The sequence below is a fragment of the Pipistrellus kuhlii genome, unplaced genomic scaffold, assembly GCF_014108245.1.
Source record: "Pipistrellus kuhlii isolate mPipKuh1 unplaced genomic scaffold, mPipKuh1.p scaffold_m20_p_16, whole genome shotgun sequence".
In the NCBI taxonomy this organism is placed as follows: domain Eukaryota; kingdom Metazoa; phylum Chordata; class Mammalia; order Chiroptera; family Vespertilionidae; genus Pipistrellus; species Pipistrellus kuhlii.
Genome location: NW_023425471.1, coordinates 20,082,989 through 20,105,548, shown reverse-complemented (window position 1 = coordinate 20,105,548; position 22,560 = coordinate 20,082,989). Strand labels below are relative to the sequence as shown.

At 39.4% G+C, this 22,560-nt stretch overlaps 1 protein-coding gene across 1 annotated transcript in view; it reads right to left on the bottom strand.

Annotated features, from left to right (window-relative positions):
* CFAP47 (cilia and flagella associated protein 47) overlaps positions 1-22,560 on the bottom strand; it is a 396,096-nt gene that overhangs the window by 329,555 nt on the left and 43,981 nt on the right. Inside the window, 6 exon segments of the mRNA XM_036439773.1 lie at positions 382-623; positions 2,041-2,257; positions 14,336-14,432; positions 14,533-14,717; positions 15,375-15,535; positions 21,331-21,544. Of these exon segments, the coding sequence (XP_036295666.1) occupies positions 382-623; positions 2,041-2,257; positions 14,336-14,432; positions 14,533-14,717; positions 15,375-15,535; positions 21,331-21,544 (1,116 nt within the window).

Sequence of the window (22,560 nt, the reverse complement as noted above, 5' to 3'; positions counted from 1 at the left end):
CCTGCAGGCTTTCCCCACAGATTTCAAACTTACCAGCCTCTACAATCATATGAGCCAATCCTTTGATCAATCTCTATATGTCTCTCTATCATTTTATGTTTGATATATATATATATATAAATATATAATATATATATATATATAATATATATATATATATATCTTATTGTTCCCATTTCTCTAAGAACTCTAATATAGGATTCATATTTTTAAATCAAATGTATATTTTATGTATGCAAAAATAAATGCCCAAATGACCATATTAGATTTATTTCTATGTTCATAGTACCATTATATAGTACACATATAATTAATGATTAATGCCTGAATACAATACATGAATAAATGAATGTCTAAATCAAACAAACAATAAACTATTACCTTTACTTGGACGAATGAAAAATGATTCTCCTTCTTCTGTGCTTACTGGTATCCATTCAAAGTGAACAACATAATTCTGACGATTATGCAACGTAACTGTCTCCCTAAAACATGTTTTCAGCAAGAAGCCATGTGGTTTTAATACTACCTCATTAGAGGATAGCTCAAGTCTTACTGGCATAACAATTGCCCTCACTAGGAGGTGCCCACCAGGTATATTGTTCACTCTAAAGGTGAAAGACCTGTAATACAACAAAGGCATCTGAATTTAATTGATAATAATTATTTGTAATTACAGAATTAAGTTACATGTAAAAATGCACATACTCATGACTAACATCCTCAATTCTTAACAAAACATCAAAGTAATCATGAAAGAAAACTACAACTGAAATATGAGTCTATAAATCTATAAATTGATACATATATAGTTTCTATATTTTGGGATCAAATATAATATATACTTCAAGTGTAGCAACATCTAAATTATTGGGGTGCCAAAAGAAGAGAGAAAAAAAAATATTGAAAAACTATTAGAAGAAATAATGACAGAAACTTTCCCTACCTGGCGAAAGAAATAGATTTACAAGTCCAGGAAGTGCACGGAACCCCAAACAAGAGGAATCCAAAGAGGCCCACATCAAGACACATCATAATTAAAATGCCAAGGGTAAAAGACAAAAAGAGAATCTTGAAAGCATTAAGAGAAAAACAGCTAGTTATCTACAAGGGAATACCCATACAACTGTCAGCAGATTTCTCAACAGAAACTATGTAGGCCAGAAGGGAGTGGCAAGAAATATTCAAAGTGATGAATAGCAAGAATCTACAACCACCGAAACTGGTTTGGCTCAGTGGTAGAGCGTCGGTCTGTGGACTGAAAGGTCCCAGGTTCGATTCTGGTCAAGGGCATGTACATTGGTTGCGGGCACATTCCTGGTGGAGGATGTGCAAGAGGCAGCTGGTCGATGTTTCTCTCTCATCGACGTTTCTAGCTCTCTATCTCTCTCTCTTCCTCTCTGTCTCTGTAAAAAAAAATCAATAAAATATATTTAAAAAAAAAAGAATCTACAACCAAGATTACTTTACCCAGCAAAGCTATAATTTAGATTGAGGGTCAGATAGAGAGCTTCACAGACAAGAAAAAGCTAAAGAAATTCAGACACACCAAAGCAGGATTATATGAAATGCTGAAGGGAATTCTTTAAGAGGAAGAAGAAAAGGTAAAAATAAAAATTATGAACAACAAAATGACAACAAATACATAGCTATCAATAAGTGAATCTAAAAATCAAGTGAATAAAAAATCTGATGAACAGAATAAACTGGTGAATATAACAGAATTAGGGGCATAGAAAGGGAGTGAACTGACAATTCTTGGGGGGATGGGAATGTGAGGGGTGCAGGAAGAGATTGGACAATCTTACACCTATGAATGAGGACAGTGGTAGGGGGTAAGAGCATGGGGTGGGGGTGGGGAATCAGGTGGAGGGGAGCTATGGGGGGGGGAAGAGGAACATCTGTAATTATCTAAACAATAAAGATTTATTTTTTTTAAAAAAAATATATATATACTATTAATTATCAGGGAAAATAAAAACATATCCTATAATAGGACACTTTGATTCTAGCAAATAGAAATTTGAAAATAAATCATACTTCCAAAATTTTCCAGCAGTGGGGGACTGGAATGTAACTGAAATATGAGTATTGGATGAAGGTGGAATCACATATGAAAATTGTTTGGTTTTCTGAAGTTCTTTCAAATTAACATCTAAATGGATCAAAATATACTTAGGTAGCATATTAACAACATGCAGTTGATGAGTATTTATGGAGTTCACACAAATATCACCAAAATTAAGGACAGAGGGTCCTAAAAAAAAGAAAAGGTATTAAGTTTAATATTGGCAACTGTTCATTTGTATAAAGTTTTCATAGTATATTTTTATCAACTTATAAAAAAATGGTTCTCAGAAATATATTCATTATAATGTCAGAAAGTATTACCCAAGTTTTTATCTCAATGTCCATAATTTGCTGTTTGGAGATTACTGGCTAATATTCAATGTAATTATATTCTGATTGCATGGAAAATAATTAGCACTCATTATAACTCATCTTAGTACATGTATCTTCATACTCCAACACCCTCTCCATTTTCATCAATACATTTATGGTCAGAATAAGCAACCTGACCTAGGCCTGAGCGAGGGAGAAACCTGCAACCAAGGTATGTGACCTTGACTGGAATCAAACCTCGGTCTCTCTATTATAATAATTTAAATAACTATGTCTTGTCCTGCTTTTTTTTTTAACAGATTGATTTAATTATAACTAATATACAGTAAACTATACATGCTTATTAGTGTAGACTTTCATAAGTATTGACATGTCTACTCCTGGGGAAAAAATCACAATGAAGAGAGTGGATATCCATCATTCTAAAAAGTTTTCATGTGCCCCTTTATATTCTCCCCCTCCAACCATCCTCTGTATTCTTTCCCAGACAACCACTCATCCGCTTTAAGTCAATGTAGATTAGTTTGCATTTCCTAACATTTTATATGAATGGAATAATGCAGGATTATATAGTTTTTCTCTGATTTCTTTCACTCAGCAATTCCTTGGAGATTCATTCATGCTGTTTCATGAGTCAATAGTCCATCCCTTTATATTACTAAGTAGTAGTCTATCAGAGGTGAATGTTTGTTTATTCACCTGTTGATTGACACTTGGATTGTTTCCAGGTATTGGCTATTACCATCAAAGCAGCTAAAACCTTTGTGCACAAGTATTTATTTGAACATATACTTTTATTTCTTTTGGATAAACATTGGAAAGTGGAATGGATGGATCATATGATACATGTATGTTTAAATTATAAGAAACTGGCAAACTGTTTTAAAATGGTGGGTAATTTCACATTCCCCACTTAGCCATCCTATATAATATAGAGGCAATATGCAAATTGACCTTCACATTGTAAAGCTGTCACAAGATGGCTGCCCTTTCCAGGCCCTTCCCTGGACCCACCGCTGATCAGCCTTTCCTACCCCAATTGAGGGTGGGGTGACTAGCCAACCCCCCACATCCCATGGTCCTTCACCCAGGCTGGCCATGCCCCCACACTTTCTCAGGGCTGGGGGTACCCCAGGCAGGCTGCAGGCACAGTGTTGGTCAGAGAAAAAGGTCCTGGCTGTCCCTGGCCTAGAGAGTCCAGAAAACCTCAGCAGTGACCAAAGACCAAGACCGAGTGGAAAGGTCCCTGCCTGTGCTTATGGCTCAAAGTGCCAGGAGGAGGCGGAATATCTTGAACCTGCAATTCTGGCCTCTGCACACCAAGCCTTGGTGCACACCATGCCAGTGGCACCTGTGGGTGAAAGGGGAAGAGCAGGGAGGCAGGGTGTGGAGCTGGGAGGGGCCTAGAGTCTTCAGAAGCAGCCCATCTGCCGAGGTTCCTGTGACCTGCACACTCAGGCTTGGTCAAAGCCCCTGTTCAGCTCTGCCTTCCAGGTGCGGCCAGCCCTGAGCTGGCTGGTGTTATGCTCAGAGAAGCAGCTGTCACTGGGTTCAGTTACATAAGAGAAATCAAAGAGCCGAGAGTAAATATTCTCCCAGCCCCTTCCTATGCCCCAGGGTGAAGAGGGCTGGGGATGGGAGTAATGGAAAACGGCTGCTGCTTTGCATTTTATAATAAAAAGATTCCTGCTACGTAGAGAGGAGAGCTGATTCATTTCCAGCAACACCTAACGTGTTCCCTGCCCCAGCCCTGAAGCCTGACAGCACCTAGCAAAGGTGTGTCCACATAGCCATGTTGGATCCTGGGACGTTGGGAGCAAGTTTGAGCTGCTTTGATTAAAAAAAAAGTAAAGATTGAAAAAACCTCTTTGTACTCAAATGGCACTATAAAATGCAGATTACAGCACCTGATTTTGTCTTATGTGTTGATTTTGAGGCAGAGCGCAAATAGGCTCATGGAAAAGCAGAAAAAAACAAAGAGAAAGGAAGAGGATTCTGCTGTCCACAGAATTTAACGTTATTTTTTGTGGGTTTTTGTTCTTGTTGTTGTTATTTATCCTCTTGTTAAAGTCGGGATATGCCATTTAAAACACTTTATGGCATTAGGTAATGAGCTAATGCTTCCTCTATTAAGAGCAAGTAGCAGTGCCTTTCATATGAGTCGCATACATTTAATGCATTCAAAAGGAGCATACTGAGTGGAGAGAATGGTATGTGTCATTATATAAAGACCTTCGCATTAAGATGCTATCTGGCTGAAGATTGTATTCATTTTGCAGTTTAGAAAATGTAGACAAATCCGTCTTTGAGAATGAATGTGCATGCTTAAATGCATGACTTTATTTTCATTTATAATGACCAAATAACCAGTCACCAGGAGGTGCACTGATGGATCCCACAGCACAGAGGGTCTGGGTGAGGCTACATGGTGCAGATCAGGGCCAGGGGACCTGAGGCTGCTACCCCCACCCCAGTGCTGGGGAACCTGAGGCCATGCCCCCCACCCTGGTGCCTGGTTCATGAGGCTGCATTCCCCATCCTGTGGAACTTGATGGGGGTGGGGCTGGCTGGGTCTTGGTGTCACCCAATGGGGGTGGGGCTGGCCAGACACTTCTATTATAAAGGACAAATAGTAATATTAACGTATTTCCTCTAATTAATTCCCTTTTAATGTGCACGAATTTTGTCCTATCTAATAAGAGAAATATGCAAATTAGCCATAACTCTGTTACACCTACAAGCCACACACACCAGCCAATCAGGAGTGAATATGCAAATTAACACAACCAAGATGGCTGTGGCCACAGAGAGAACAGGAGGCTCGGGTTTCCCAGGCAATGGAGGAAGCCAAGCTTTCCACACACCCTGGCCACCTCAGGCCCCCACTCAAGGCTACAAAGTTTAAATTATAGAAGATAAATAAATACCAACAAAAGTGGTGACAGCCACGGAACTAGAGAGAGCAAGAGACTTGAGTTGCCCCTGGCTATGGTGGAAGCCAAGCTTCTGCAGCCCTGGCCTGCCTCAGCCTCTGCTCCAGGCTACAAAATTTCAATTATAGAAGATAAATAAATCCCTACAAAAATTGCTGCAGCCATAGGGCAAGCAGGAGGCTTGGCTCCACTAAAGACTATAATACAAAGTTTCAATTATAGAAGATAAATAAGTCCCAGATACCAGGGCTTCTGCTTAGGTCGCTGGGGGGCATGGCTGGCCTGCAAACCACCACAGGCCCCTCACCCAGGCTGACTCATGCCCCAAGGGAACCCCCACCCTGATCCAGAACACCATTCAGGGAAAACCAGCCACCCCCAACCATGCACCAGGCCTCTAACCTATCTAATAAAAGAGTTATATGCAAATTGACCATCATTCCAACACACAAAATGGCTGCCCTTATGTGGTCAAAGGTCCTGCCCCCATGTGGACACAAAATGGCTGACCCAAGATGGTCAGCAGGGGAGGGCAGTTGGGAGGGACCAGGCTTAGAAGGGAGGGGAGTTGTGAGCAATCAGGCCAGCAGAGGAGGGAAGTTGGGGGTGACCAGGCCTGCAGAGAGGGGCAGTTGGGGGGACCCAGGCCTGCAATGGAGAGCAATTGGGGGGAGCCAAACCTACAGGGGGGGGGGCAGTTAGGGGTGACTAGGCCTGCAGGGGAGGGCAGTTAGGGGCAAACAGGCTGGCCGGGGAGCAGCTAAGCATCAATCAGGCTGAGAGAGGAGTGGTTAGGGGGTGATCAGGCTGGCAGGCAGAAGAGGTTAGGGGCAATCAGGAAGGCAGGCAGGCAAGCAGTTGGGAGCCAGCAGTCCTGGATTGTGAGAGTGATGTCCAACTACCCATTTAGGCCCGATCCTAAACGGGCAGTCAGACATCCTTCAAGGGGTCCCAGATTAAAGAGGGTGCAGGCTGGGCTGAGCGACACACTCCCCATGCATGAATTTTGTGCACCAGGCCTCTAGTATATTATAAAAGTCCAGTTCCCTCATATCTCTAGCAACAACTGAAATGGTGAGCTTTTTTCTTTTAACTTAAGCCATTCCAATAGATTTATCTCACTGTGGTTTTATTTTGTTTCCCTAACAACCAACAATGTTGTGCAACATTCTATGTGCCTACTTGTCAGCTGTAGATTTTCATTAATGAACTATTTATTCAAACTCTTTGCCTATTTTTAATTGGGTTGTTTGTTTTCTCAAAATTGAGTCTCAAAACTTTTATATACGTTCTGATTGCAATTCTTTCATCAGATATATAATTTGCAAAATTTTCTCTCGATCGATGGTTTGCTTTTATCCTCTTATTAGTATGTTTTAAAGAGCAGATGTATTTAACATTGATCAATCCCTACTTATCCATTTTTTTCTTTCATGGATCATGTTTTTTATCTTATCTAAGACATTTTGCTTTCCCCATGATCACAGCTATTTTTTCCTATGCTTCCTTAAGAAAGCATATGGATTATGATATATTTTTATTTAATTTGGTATATGATGTAAGACATAGATACAAACTCTAGTTTTGAGTTTTTATTTATTTATTTTTTTAGTGTGTGTCTCATATGTTCCAGCACTTCTGATTAAAAAGACTATCCTTTCTGCACTTCACTGCTTTTGTTCCTTTGACAAAATTCAGTTGTCTAATATGTATAGGTCCATTTCTGAACACTCACTTATATTTCATTGGTCTATGTATCTGTATTTGTGCCAGTATCACACTTTTTTCCTTACTGTAGCTTTGTAATTAATCTTGAAACTAGGTACTGTTTTATCTCCAACTTGTTTTCCTATTTCACAGTTGTTTTGAATATTACCATGTTTCCATAGTGTAGTGGTTATCACTTTCACCTCACAATCATTTTGACTATTATAATTCTTTTGCATTTCCAAGTGAATTTTAAAATGAACCTGTCAATTTCTACAACAGATACTGATGGAGCTTTGACTGGAATTTTGTTGAACCTACAGATCATATGGATCATTTTTTCATGTCTTCTATGTCTCTAAATAATCATTTTAATATGTGGAAGATAATTATAAAAACACTTTTATGTCCCTGTCTGACAACTTTAACATATGTATCAGTATTGGGTAGGTTTAATTGATGCACTATTCTCCTTTTAAGGTGTTGTTTTGCCTCATGCCTAGTAGTATATGTTTGGATGTCAAATATAGTTATTTACCACATTATGTGCTAGATATGTTTTGTATTTCTATAAATATTCTTGAGCTTTGTTCTGAAAGTTACTTAGAAACTGATAGATCCTTCCTAGTCTTTCTTTTTTGAAAGTTCAGAGTAGTACTGTGAATAATAATTATTATTCTCCACTACTGAGACAAGAACTTCTGAGTATTCTGCCCCAGTGTCTTATAAATTATAAGGTTGTTTGTTTTGTCCAGTTTGCCAGGTGGGAACTTTCAGTGACTACTCTTGACCTGTGTGAATACTGGGTGATTCTATAAACCTTTCTAATGGTCCCCCCGCCCCCCGCAAAGCTTTACCTAGTTTCCTAACAGTACCATTAACAAATAGGAACCTAATTGACATTTAAAGAACCTTCAGCAGGCTACAACTTATTTTCAAGCCACATGAACCTCAATAAGAGAGAGCACATCCAGGGTCAAACTTAACAACTCTTCAAAAATTTAAAACAATTGAATCCATAAATGTTTGTACTTTGAACAAATAGAATCAAACTAGAAAACAGTACTAGAAAGAAAACAGAAAAATCTTAGAATATAAATAACACACTTCTAAATAACCAATGAGCCAAAGTTAATGTTTCAACGGAAATTAGGTAATAATGAAGTGAAAGAAATTGAAACTATGTAAGAATATGTGGGATGTAGTTAAAGTACTGCTTAGTAAGAAATTTATAGTACTAAATTACTATATTATGGAAAAAATGATCTAAATCAAGAAACTAGAAGAAATGCAACCCAAATAAAAATCCAAAGCAAACAGGAGGAAATGATAAATACAAGAGAAGAAGTCACTGAAATTAAAAACAGAAAACTTATGGAGAAAAATCAGTGAAACAAATGCTGGTTCTTTGAAAAGAAGAATAAAATTGATAAACCTAGACTACCAAGACTGAAAAAGAAAAATTAGAAGGAAGATATACATTTCCAATATTAGAAAGGTAACATACTCTCTATCATTACAGATGCTGGTGACTCAAACATTAAAAGAATAATATGTGAATGCTACAAATAACTCTACACATAAAAACATGAAATCTTAGTTGGAGGGGATCAATTCTACAACAAAACATCAAAAAATACACACACTACCAAAACTCTCCTAAAATGACATAGATTATCTGAATAGTCCTACAACTATTAAAGAAATTGAATTTGCAATTAAACATCATCTGAAAATGAAATCTTACTCAGATGGTCTTTCTAAAGAAGTCTAACATATAAATAATGCGCCTCAAACTCTTTTAGAATATAGTAGAGGAAAGAACACTTTCTAATTTTCCCAACTCTGTTTAGGAAGCCAATATTACTCTAATGGAAAACAAAGACAGAAAAAAGCAAAAAAAAAAACAAACAAACAAACAAAAAAAAAACTAAACTAAAATTCAGACATATATTTTATTAAAACAAATGCAAAATTTTATATTATGATTTAACATATTATGAGGTAGAGAAAAAGGAAGTTGGTAAAAAAAAGAAAAAAAAAAGCTGAGAAATATACTGTAGAGTAAAACATTGATTATGAAAAAGGAATGAACCCTGACTAGGTGACTAAACTGTTTGGAGCGCTGTCCCATATAGAGAAAGGTTGCAGGTTTGATTCCTGGTCAGGACTCATACATAGGTTGCAGGTTCAATCCCTGGTTTGGAATGTGTACGGGAGACAACCAATCAATGTTTCTATCACTCTCTCTCTCTCCCTCCCTTCCTCTCTCTCTAAAATCAATAAAACATATCCTTGTGAAAGAATAAAACAAAACAAACAAACAAAAAAAAAAAACGAGAAGAGAAATCAAGACAGAAAATGTGGCAAATCCCATTCCTCCCCTCAATATTTGAGCAATTTGATCAAAGTGTTTCACTTCTGGGCTTTGCTTTACTTGCCTCTAAAATGGAAATAAAATTATTTACCTAAATTATTTATGTCATTTAAAAGATTAAATGAGATCCTGTTTGTAAATTATTCAACACAATGACTGGCTAATAATGCATCAATAAATGGTAGCATAAAACCAAAATGACTGGAAATATGCTGATGAAGCAAAGAATACCTCACAATTTCCAGTGTTACCCAGACTTCTATAATAGTGTTCACTAATTGACTCAATTAATCTCTAACTCCTCTATTGTATCTTTTGACAGCCATTTCAATTTTTAAAAATATGATAACTCTAGAGCAAAATTTTCTTTAACTAAAATGTCTTCTGTGAGTACCACTCCCTGTTCTGTGCATAGGCTGGAAAAGCAACCTTAAGGTATAAAAGTGAGAGTGAGCCTTGAAGAAAAACTGAATAATTGACCCCAAAATGTCACATTAACATGTGGATTATTTTGAGCTGAAGGCAATTAAGACCCTGCAGACTCAAGAGAAACTTTTACCTCTCTCTTGACTACCTAAAAGAATTTAGGGGTCAGTGGCTCAGAGAAAGAGCTATTATCAGAGATAACTTTTATCTGAATGACCTGTGTAGTGGGGCAAACATCTGCTCTTCTGGTCCTGTGAATTACCCTTCTCTCCTTTGAAGCTCTAGCTCAGGATAGCATATAAGCAAGCCTCAACTGTCTGACTTTTTCTTGGGTTTCATATTTTACTAGGGGCCTTGAAAGGAACTGTGGGCCATGAGGCTGTGGTGGGCACAGAGGCAGATCTTGGCCCATTCTCTGTGCCCCTGCCCCCACCCCACCCCCCCCAACATGGCCTCCTCCCCCATCTGCTGGCAGCCACGCTCCCACTGCTACCACTCCCAGGAGCTGACAGTGCCAGCCCCGCTTGCACCCGCTGACAGTGAGGAGTGATTGGGGCTGGCACCAGCAGAAGGTGTTAGCAGGGCCAGAGCCATCAGCAGGTGTGAGCAGTGGTTGCTGCCCCGATCACCCCTCACGAGCAGGCAGAGTTTGAGAAGCCCTAAGAGGCAATAGGGACCGGCAGCTGCCACTCATACAGGCTGACAGCGCCTAGTGATCAGGACCAGTGCTAGGTGTCAGCAGTGGTGCAAGCGACAGCTTTGGTGCCAGCTGTGGGTGTGAGCGGGAGTGGGGCTGGCGCCAGTGCTGGCAGTGGGTGTGAGTGGCAGCTCCAGCACCAGCAGTGGGTGTGAGCAGGGCTCAATCACCCTCAGGAGCAGGGGAAGATAGAGAAGCCCTCAGGGATGATCAGGTCCAGCAACCACCTCTCGCACCTGCTGATGGTGCTAAGCAATCAGGACCAGCATCAGGTGCCAAGTGGGGCCCACACAGGCAACAAGATGTGAGTGCCAGGCAGGACCACAGCATGTGGGAGCAAAGAATTTTCAGTTACCACCAGAGGCTCGCCTGATGATAGCAACCAGTGCCCCACCTTGATCTGGCACCCCTGCTCACCTGCTCCACCATCCCACCAAACCCTATGCCCACCATGTTCCATGCATGCCCCCTGCTGGTCAACACACGTCATGGCAACCGGTCACTCGGTTGTTCCACCATTTGGTCTATTTGCATATTAGCCTTTTATTATATAGGATGGTGCTCCCATATGTATGAAACTAAATTTGTTTTTCTCCTATTAATCTGTCTTAGGTCAATTAAATTATTAAACCAGCTAAAGAACTCAAAAGTTTAAAAGAAAAAGTTTTCTTCCCCTATATCTCCTTGCTGATTTCATAAACTGCCTCCCCCAAACATGCTTCCCCCAACTGATTCAAAACTCCCATCATTAGAGTTGCTGACCTTGTAAACTCAGATAGGGGCCCTGCCCCAGGGGGCCATTATTAAAATGCCCAGGACACCACGTGAAGGGAGAGAAGTTGGTGAAGGAGTTGTCGAGCAGTCAGTCAGTGGACACTGTAATCTCTAACTTTGCTTCTTTTGCCTTTGAATAGATCTGATCATCTGACAAGTCAGTCACCAATTTGGAAGACAAAGATCATTTACCACCCAATAGTAAAAAGTAAATTCATGGGACTATAATGCCCAATACCTATCTACATGCATGGCACAAAATGGAAACATAGTAAATGATATTTAATCACATTCCACTGCTTTGCTCTGACCTTGTACATATTTTGATGTCTCCTTTTAATCTGGATAATATCACAGTTGGTACTTGGTATCTTTGTGCTGTATTTTCCCTACAGCAGTGGTTCACAACCTTTCTAATGCCGTGGCCCTTTAATACAGTTCATCATGTTGTGGTGACTCCCAACCATAAAATTATTTTTGTCGCTACTTTATAACCATAATTTTGCTACTGTTATGAATTATATTGTAAATATCTGTGTTTTCCGATGGTCTTAGGCTCTACAGCAGCGGTTCTCAACCTGTGACTCACACGTTGAGAACCGCTAGCAGGGTTGCCTAAGACCATTGGAAAACACAGATATTTACATTATGATTCATTAACAGTAGCAAAATTACAGTTATGAAGTAGCAATGAAAATAATTTTATGGTTGGGGGTCACCACGACATAAGGAACTGTATTAAAGGGTAACGACATTAGAAAGGTTGAGAACCACTGGCCTAGAGGGAGACAGCACATCCATTCCAATTAATCATCCTCTGCTCACATCTCAGGGCCACCCTAAGCCTGCATAGAAGGAAATGGGAATTCCCTCTTCGGACCACTATAATTATTATGTCTTTAACTACAATCATCCTTTAACAGGTTTGGTGAAAATTATCTAGGGAAGGACACAGTGTAACATCTCTGCAAGGTTAAGAAGGAGTTGACACTTGTTTTCTAACTCATGACTATACACTGAGTGGCCAGATTATTATGATCTCTAAATGCATAATAATTTGACCATTCAGTGTGTATGTGCGTGTGTGTGTGTGTGTGTGTGCACGCGTGCGCGCACGTGCGTGCACGCGTATGAGGCCTGGTGCATGAATTTTTGCATGGATGAGGTCTGGGGGACATGGGGACATGAGCAGTTGGCCGGAATGCCTGCTAGTCAAACCCCTGGTTGAGGGGACAATTTGCATATTAGCCTTTTATTATATAGGATATATGCCGAGTAGCCAGATTATTATGCATTGGGAGATCATAATAATCTGGCCACTCAGTGTAATTTGGTGAGGTCATTTTAGAAAAGTTTTTGGTAGTTTTTTAAGTTAGACATAAACTTACCATACAACCCAATAATTCCACTTCTAAGGATCTAATCAACAGAAATGAAAACAGCCGGTATGTCTCAGTGTCAGAGTGTTGACCTTAGACCCAAGGGTTGTAAGTTCCATTTCTGATCAAGGGCAGATACCTGGGTTGCAGGTTTGATCCCTAGCCCCAGTCACAGCATGAAGGAGACAACCAATAGATATGTCTCTATCACATCAGTCTCTCCTCCTCCTCCCCCTCTCCCTCCTCCTCTTCTCCTCCCCTCTCTCTCCCTCCTTTCCACTCTCTTCAAAAATCAATGGGGAAAAAATCCTCGGGTGTGTATATGAATGTTTATAGCAGCATTATTCACAATACCCTCAAATTGGAAACAGGTCAATGTCCATCAAATGGCAAATGGATAAATAAAATGTGGTATTCTGCCATAATCGGTTTGGCTCAGTGGATAGAGTGTTGGCCTACGGACTGAAAGATCCCGGGTTCGATTCCAGTCAAGGGCATGTAACTTGGTTGTGGGCACTTCCCCAGTGGGGGATGTGCAAGAGGTAGCTGGTCAATGTTTCTCTCTCATTGACGTTTCTAACTCTCTATCCTCCTCAATTCCTCTCTGTGTAAAATCAATAAAATATAGTTAAAAAAATTTTTTTTTAAAATGTGGTATTCTGAAAAAATGAGATACTATTATTATTATTTTGTTGTTGTTGTTGTTAATCCTCACCTGATGACTTTTTAAATTAATTTTTAGATAGAGTGGAAGGGAAGGGTAGAGACACAGAGAGAGAAACATAGATGTGAGAGAGGCACACTGACTGGTTGCCTCCCTCACTTCCCTGACCAGGGCTGGGGATTGAGCCTGCAACCAAGATATATGTCCTTGACCAGAATAGAACCCAGGGCCCTTCAGTCAGAGGGCCAACATTCCAAACACTGAGCCAATCTGGCCAGGGAAAAATTAGATAATATATATATATATATATATATATATATATATATATATATATATATATATATAAAATTTTAAATGTATATCTATGCTCTAGTCAGTATGGCTCAGTGGATAGAGTGTTGGCCTACAGACTGAAGGGTCCCCAGTTCGATTCCAGTCAAGGGCATGTACCTTGGTTGCAGTCTCCTCCCCAACCAGGGCATTGTTTGAGGTACATGCAGAAGGCAACTAATCGATGAGTTTCTCTCATGTTGCTGTTTCTGTCTTTCCCTCTCCGACTCTCTCTAAAAATCAATGGAAAACTATCCTGCAGTGAGGATTTTTTTAAAAATGTATACCTACTACCACGTGGATGAAACTCAAAAACATTAGCTAAGTAAAATAAACAATATAAAGGAGAACACATTGTATAATATTATTCATTTTATACAAAATATTTAGATCAGGCAAATCTAGAGATAGAAAGTTGATCAGTGGTTGTCTGGGGCTAGGATTGGGAATAGGGAGTAACTGGCTAATGTTATGAGGATGATGGCAACATTCTAAAATTGAATTGTGATGATGATTGCAGAACCCTGTAAATTTACTAAAATTCATTGACTTGCATACTATAAACTGGTAAATTTTATGGAATATTAATTGTACTTAAATACATATGTTAAACAAAAACATTAGTAAGCATTTATAAATTCTTACCAATGATTACTTGATGAATTTGTTTTGGTGTCAAAATTAATTTGCAATCACGTTTTTCAGAAAATGTGGATGGGAACGATTTAAGGGCTTTAAGGACCTGTGAAAAATCAAATTATTCCAAAATTAATTGTTCAATATTAGCAAAAAGTAATTAAAGAATTCTTATGGAATAATCAAAAGTAAAATATTATACATGCCTTTCTTCCTAGAGCCATTGCTTCCTTGGATTCTATATTCCTGGTACATAGCAGTTGGTAAGGTTTGACGTTACATTGTATTAAACGTGGAACCATTACTTCCAAATTCGATTGTAAAAGTTTGGGTGACTTCATACCTGAAGTTGGATATATTCCTATGTCTACACTGTCATATGCATACACATCTTCCTTGCTGAAATCATAATAACAACATATTGAGGCCAAGTCTTTTGGAAACTACATCTGTAAACTCAAATTTTCCTCCTATTGAATGTTATTGCTGCCCCACTGAATCAGATTAATGTATTAATCTGCTTTAAAATGTCATCTGCTGAGAAGACCCCACTCTCAAACACCCCCCCAAAGAAGTTAATGCTCACCCCACCACACCCAGGAATAACTCATAGTCAATGATTCATATGGAGCACAAAAGCAAGTTGATTTGGCTTGTGGCAGGAACAACTATGTTTTATAATTTATGTTCAATAGACTCTAGGCACCAGGCTGAGTTTAAACTTTATTTGAAACACACCATTCTTCAGTTCCCTCCCTTGCCCTAGCTTGCCTCTCTCACACTGCACACATTTCTCCTACAAGAACACTCTCTGAAAAGATCATGTGCTGGCATCCCTGTTTTAGGATCTGCTGCTGGGGAGACCCACACCAGATACTCTCAAATCAAAAGTGAGAAAGTAAGTCATTGCAGTAAAAGTAGTTCAAGGTATTACTCTTTTCATATATGGAAAGTTAATTTAAAACACTAAAGAGAAACTAAGGAGTAAAGAAAAAAATCTGGGTCTATAGGCATCACAATCTGGGTCTTGTTGCTTCAGGAAGTGAACTTTACCTCTTCCCTGCTTGTTTCTTCAAGCGTGCATTCCTTAAGGAGTCAATGTATTTTCTATAATAGTCGTCATGTGCTTTCTTGTGTAGTATTTCAGAATCAGTGTATGCAAACTCAGTATCCACATAGTTATGCCTTGGAATCTTTGTAAAAATTGTCCTACAATATGAGCAAGTCCTGTTAATATTTTCATATATGCATTTATTTGACCAGTATTTATTGAGTGGCACCTATACCATGGATTAGGCATAAAATGGCGAATAGGACAGATTCTAGTCCTTTACCTCATATCCTATTATATATCGAGACATTATTGCACAGAGAACTACAGTAATATTTATAGTATCCTTCTTAACCAAATCATAGAAAATGTAATGGCCCTTAACCTGAACAAACTCTTGGGGAATTAGTCAAGTAAGCAATTTGGAGAATTCTAGATTACAGACAGGAGCAGATCTGAATCTGATTAGTGTTATATTTCATATTCACTAACTGGGTTCATGCTTTTCCTTTTTACCCACCACATATTTTGTACACAAAAAAAAGTACAATTATTCATATCTTCTGGCCTTGATCTACCTCAATTCTTAGCAAATTTTATTAAGCAAATTCTCATCCTTAAAAATTAAGTCATTAAGTTTGAACCTATTACAGCAGGTTGCTCTTATCCATGGTTTCACTTTCCAGTTTCAGTTAACCATGGTCCAAAAATATTAAATGGGAAATTCCAGAAATAGACAATTCATAAGTTTCAAATTTCAGGCTCTTCTGAGTAGCGCAATAAAACCTGGAGCCTTCCCACTCCATCATGCCCTAGAAGTGAATTACCCCTTTGTCAAGTGTATCCATGCTGCATATGCTCCCCACCTGTCACACTGTAACCTTCTTGGTTATCAGATCAGTTATGAGAGAGAGAAAGAAACAGAGATATAGATAGAGATATAGAGAGAGATGAGAGAGAGAGAGAGAGAGAGAGAGAAAGATAGTGATGAGAGAGAGAGAGAGAGAGAACACAAGGGAGCATATTCACATAGCTTTTATTATAGTATATTATTATCATTGTTCTATTTTATTATTAGTTATTAGAGGCCCAATGCACGAATTAGTCTGGCTGGCCTGGCCCTGATTGGGGACCAATCAAGGCCAGGGGGGAGGGGCTGTGGGCAATTAGCCAGCAGGCCCCACCCCCCGATTGGGATGGGAGGCTGAATCAGGGAGGGACTATGGGCAGTAGCCACCATACTTGCCCCTGATCTGAGGAGTGGGGGGAGGGGGGGCAGGGGGGTGGAGCTGGCTGGGGGAAGGAATCAGGGTGGTAGGGGCTGATCAGAGGTGGGGCCTGCCAAGGGAAGGGGTGTAGGCAGTGGGCCAGCAGGCCTGGCCCCAAATGGGGTGTGGGAGGTCCATCAGGGGCTAGCAGCCAGAGGGAGGGTCTGCAGGAGGTTGGCTGGTCCCACCCCCTATTGGTCCCACCCCTTATTGGAGTAAGGGAGAAACTGGGGGTGGGGAGAAATTGAGGATGGGGCTGCTCCAGGGGAGGGGCTATGGGGGATTGGCCAGTTGCCCTGCCCTTGAGGGGGTGGGAGAGGCCAATTGGAGGCAGGGCTGGCCTGGGGGAGGGACCACAGGAGGTTGACTGACCAGCCCCACCCCAGGTCAAGCTAATTTGCTGGCCACAGTGGGTGTCATAGCAATCAGTCATTCCAGGTCATTACCGCATTCTGGTTGCTGGCTTTTTATATAGTATATACACTGAGTGGCCATATTATTATAATCTCTGAATGCATAATAATCTGGCCACTCAGTATATATCCTGTATAAAAGAAGGCTAATATGCAAATTGTCCCCTCAACCAGGAGTTCAACCAGCAGGAAGGCAGGCCAATTGCCCATGTTCCCTCCCCGTGCCAGGCTGGCTGGACCCCACCGATGAACGAATTCATGCACTGGGTCTCTAATATATATATACCCCAAGTGGCCAATTATGCATTTTGAGAATATAATAATCTGGCCACTCAGTGTATAATAGATTGTTGTTAATCTCTTACTGTGTTTTTATCATAGGTATGCATGTATAGGACAAAATCTAGCACATATCGAGTTTGGTACTATCCATGGTTTCAGGCATATGGGGGAACTACTATAGTCATACAGTCAAATGAAATTTAATGTAATATTTCTCCTTATTTTCAACAATTCCCCAATACTTACAGTCAGATTGCTTTAACTGAGTTAAAGTCATTACGAGAGTGAAGCAATAAGAGAGAAACAAATGCTTTGTTATTCAAAGATAGTTAATGTTAAAATTTCCTTTTCTTGCTGAAACCAGTTTGGCTCAGTGGATAGAGTTTCAGCCTGCGTACTGAAGGGTCCCAGATTCTATTCTGGTCAAGAGCACGTACCTTGGTTGTGGGCACATTTCCAGTGGAGGGTGTGTAGGAGGCAGCTGACCGATGTTTCTCTCTCATCAATGTTTCTGACTATCCCTCTCCCTTCTTCTCTGTGAAAAAAAATCAATAAAATATAATTTTTTAAAATTCCCTTTCAGCTCTGTGAACCTTAACTACCTTTAGAACCTAGAAATAATTCCTATTTGTGAAGTTCCTGTCTGTAACAAGGATGGATTTGGAAAAGGGTACAGTAGCCCCTAGTTATTCATTAGAGATACTATTATAGGAAACTAGAGGCATATTGCACGAAATTCATGCTCTGGTAGGGTCCCTAGACTTGGCCGACAATCAGGCTATGGAGCAACCAATGGTTGATCAGGCCCCTGCTCACACCTGCTTGGCCTGGTGCTGCCCACTCACTGGCCCTGCCCCCCACCGCTGCTACCAGTAGGGGCCTGCAGGCTGGGGGCAGTTCCTGCATTGAGTGTCTGCCCCCTAGTGGTCATTACACGTCATAGCAACCAGTCATTCCTGCAGTCATTCTACCATTCTGTCAGTTTGCATATTAGGATTTTATATATATAGATGCCTGAACTGACAAAGACCTGGCTATTAATACATCTCAGTGATTATCAGCTCCTTAAAAACTTAATTTCAACATATACCTCTGAAGCTTTGAGTAGGTGATTTTTTTATGTGTAAATTACAAGAGACAAAAATTACAATGTAAATAAAAATTTTAACTGGCTTATTTATTAAAAAATATTTACTGAGTGCTCTCTATATGCCTGACTCTATTCTAAGTGTAGGACATACTGCAGTAAACAAAAAGTAGAGTCCTGGTTGGTGTGGTTCAGTGGATAGAGCATCAACCTGCGGACGGAAGAGTCCCAGGTTCGATTCCCAGTCAAGGGCACATGATCAGATTGTGAGCTCCATTCCCAGTAGGGGGCATGCAGGAGGCAGCTGATCCATGATCTTCTCTCCTCATGGATGTGTCTATCTCTCTCTCTCCCTCTCCCTTCTTCTCTGAAAGCGATAAAAAAAATGTATTTTTTTAAAGTAAACAAAAATTTCTATCTTATTTTCTCCTGAAAACTTGAAAAATTAATTTAAGCACATTAAAAATAAAACAGAAATAGCCAAAACCGGTTTGACTCAGTGGTAGAGCATTGGTCTGCGGACTGAAAGGTCCCAGGTTCGATTCCGGTCAAGGGCATGTACCTGGGTTGAGGGCACATCCCCAGTGGGGGGTGTGCAGGAGGCAGCTGGTCGATGTTTCTCTCTCATCGATGTTTCTAGCTCCCTATCTCTCTCCCTTCCTCTCTTTAAAAAATCAATAAAATATATCTAAAAAAAATAAAACAGAAACAATAATTATCAACAAGTTAATATACTAAAAAATTTCATTACTTACAGTTACTAATTGCTAGCCAGAAAATATCGATAACTGGGAAAAATTTTTGCATTTCTATTAGTATGGAAAACAGTGAATTGAAAAAAATAATTATGATAATTGTGGTCATGGAATAAATAGGAAATACCTAACTTTCTTTAAAAAATTGTAGTATTTTTAGATCATCTGCCTAATAATAATTTAGACAGAAATAAAATGTTAACATTAACACACTATATCTCTATAAAGATACATGTAAGCATAGGAAAACATTTAAAAGACACACTAAAGCCGAAACTGGTTTGGCTCAGTGGTAGAGCGTCAGTCTGCAGACTGAAGGGTCCCAGGTTCAATTCCGGTCAAGGACACGTACATCGGTTGCGGGCACATCCCTGGTAGGGGGTGTGCAAGAGGCAGCTGGTCGATGTTTCTCTCTCATCGATGTTTCTAGCTCTCTATCCCTCTCTCCTCCTCTCTGTAAAAAATCAATAAAATATAAAAAAATAAAGTAAATAAAAGACACACTAAAAAATGTTCTTGCAGCTACCTCTTCAGGGTGGGATGGAGTATAATGAATCACAAGAAGGGATAGGTTTTCCTTTATTATTATATATATATATATATTTACTTAAAATGTAATCTGAGTGATTTTTATGCTTCTGTGTTTTGTGGTACTTGTCAAATAAGAGAGAGAGAAAAAGGCTGATATGGATAGAAGTGTAAAACAAATTAGTAAGACAGACTATATAAAAACCTAGAATTTTCCAACTGTGAAGAATAAAACAATTATAGCTTACAAATCAAATAGTACTGCTGTAAAATTAAGGGAGCTTAATGCCTCACCAAAGGTAGAGACAAGTAGAGAAAGTCGGAGGAGGGATATTATCAAGTTAGATAGTCTACTAGTAGCACATAAGCAGGCAGAAAAGAAACCCATTTCAGTGTCAAATATGTAAAAACCATTCCTAATCTAATGGCCCAGATAAATATGTCAGGATGCCTGGGTTTCTTCACACTAAGTGTTGGTAAGGAAGTTATTTATTTGAGGTTTGGATAAATTTAAGTTGAGGTTTAACATCACTTTGATCCTAATTAGGGAAGTTTTAGCTCAATTTGGGAAATGTTATTAGAAACCTGACTTTGAGGGGATGGAACAAAGAAGACGATGATAGTGATGATGAGGATGTGGATGAGGATGATTGATGATGGTGATGATGAAGCTGCCACTAAAAATGAGGACAACTGTTTTTTCACAATTCTAAATGTGTTTTTTTTTTTTTTTTTAATCTTAGATAAATTCAAGCTTTTGGACAAAGTTAATGACTTTGAAACCTTGATACAGGTCCAAAAGTTATTATTTGTATTACCTATATATATAAAAGGCTAAGCAACTATCCCACTGTCCAACCGGTAGCTATAACATGCAATGACCACCAGAGGGCAGACTCTCTGACTGGTAGCTATGATGTGCACTGACCACCAGGGGGCAGAAGCTCAATGCAGGAGCTGCAAAGCTGTGATGACTTGGCAGCCACAGTTCTCGGGTGATGCACCCTGGGACCAGAGACAAGGGAGCCTGATTCCAGGGTGCATCACCTGAGAACTGCCCTCTCACAATCAGGGACCCCTGAAGGGATGTCAGAGAGCTGGTTTCAACCCATTCCCTGCAAGCCATGCAAAGGGATCCCACCTGCCAGAGGGACCCTTCACTCTACAGACCTCCTTTGAGCCGCAGTGCCACCCCAGGTGTGGCCAGTCATGGAGGTACCACTACAGGTTAACTCCAGGGTGTGTTCAGCCTATTTCACCCAGTCTCGCCCTCCCAGCCACCTTCTAATTAATTTTCTTTCAATGTGCATGAATCCGTGCACTGGGGCACTAGTTATTCTAGAATTGTCAACAGTATATTTTAAGAATAATCTGGCACACTTGTCACTTCCTGTCAAGTACAGAGTAGAGGTGATAAAAGGTTAGATAATGCAAATACAGTATCATTCAACAACCATCTCTAATGGAAAAATATATAATAAATTTTATTACTATCATCAACATCATCATTATTATGATTACCATTATTAGTTTATTACAGTGGTATATGGTTAAGACTTCTGCATATCCTGTTGGTCACCTACTCTTTCAAAATTTCAGGCTTTTAATATAACATGCTACCTGAAATGTTTTTCCGGGTCTCCAGGCCTGATACTTGCAGTTCGGTCATTGGGAAAGGCTACAAGCACACCCTCCGCTGCCTCTTTACTTGACTGATGATTGTGAATGGTAGTCAAGGCTGATTGAAGCATTGCAACAGGAGCAGATTCCTTGTATGTTGTCAAATCTTTGACCAAAAACTGGCCCGTAGGATTAGTGGCGATAGGGGATATTCCTTTTATAGAATTGGAAATTAAATTTAAATATATTTTATTTCAGTTTTCCAAATGACATCCATGAGTTAGTTAATACACTAGACAATTGGTTCTAAACTAAAGCTAAATCCCTAAATAAAGAAACATACAGGCAGTCCTCTGGTTATGTCGGACTCAAAGTACCTTGTTTCATGGTTATGTTGCCATCTCTCATTTATTTATTAAGAAAATGTTCCGTCATTTCGACGTATGTACATTTGTGCTTTATGTTGTTTATTATTTATTTACCACAAGTAAAGGTCAGAAATTGTTATCTTTCTTTTACATTTTGTTTATTGTTTCACTTCATTACTGCTGTGTAAGTGCTCCATGTGAGCGGCATAGGTGCTTATGTAGGTGGGTTCTGACTTATGGCGAAAATCAAGTTACATACATAACCCAATGACCTACTGTACTCAGTAAGTACAAATTATTCATTTAATAAATGGGCCTAAACAAAACACTGTAGTAAAATGATAAATGCATAAAAAATAAACATGTTAACTTGAAGGATTGTGTGGCCCACATGAAACAATTTTTACAGCTTAAAAAGTTAAATATCAGCAATTTCATATGGTTCAATGTAGGAAAGATAATTGAGGATTAGATAAAATAGCAACAAGAATATCCATGAAATGGTCAAAACCAATTTATATTATACACTCAAACAAAAAGTAGAAGAATAAAATAGAAAAACCATTAAAATATTCAACCAATTTCATAGATCATTAAACCAGTATATTCAAAAGTGTGACCCTCAAATTGGCAATATCAGCATCTACTGGGAACATGCTAGAAATGCCAATCTTTGGGCTTCAACAATGACCTGCTTAATAATCAATGCTGGAATACAGGACAGCGGCATCAATTTTAACAGATCTTTTGTTGATTTTGAGGCATTCAGAAAGTAAGAACCACTAGATCAAACCACATTTGATATATACACCTGAACAATTAGCATATTAGGATAATCCTATATTAGCCTATTTTTTTAATT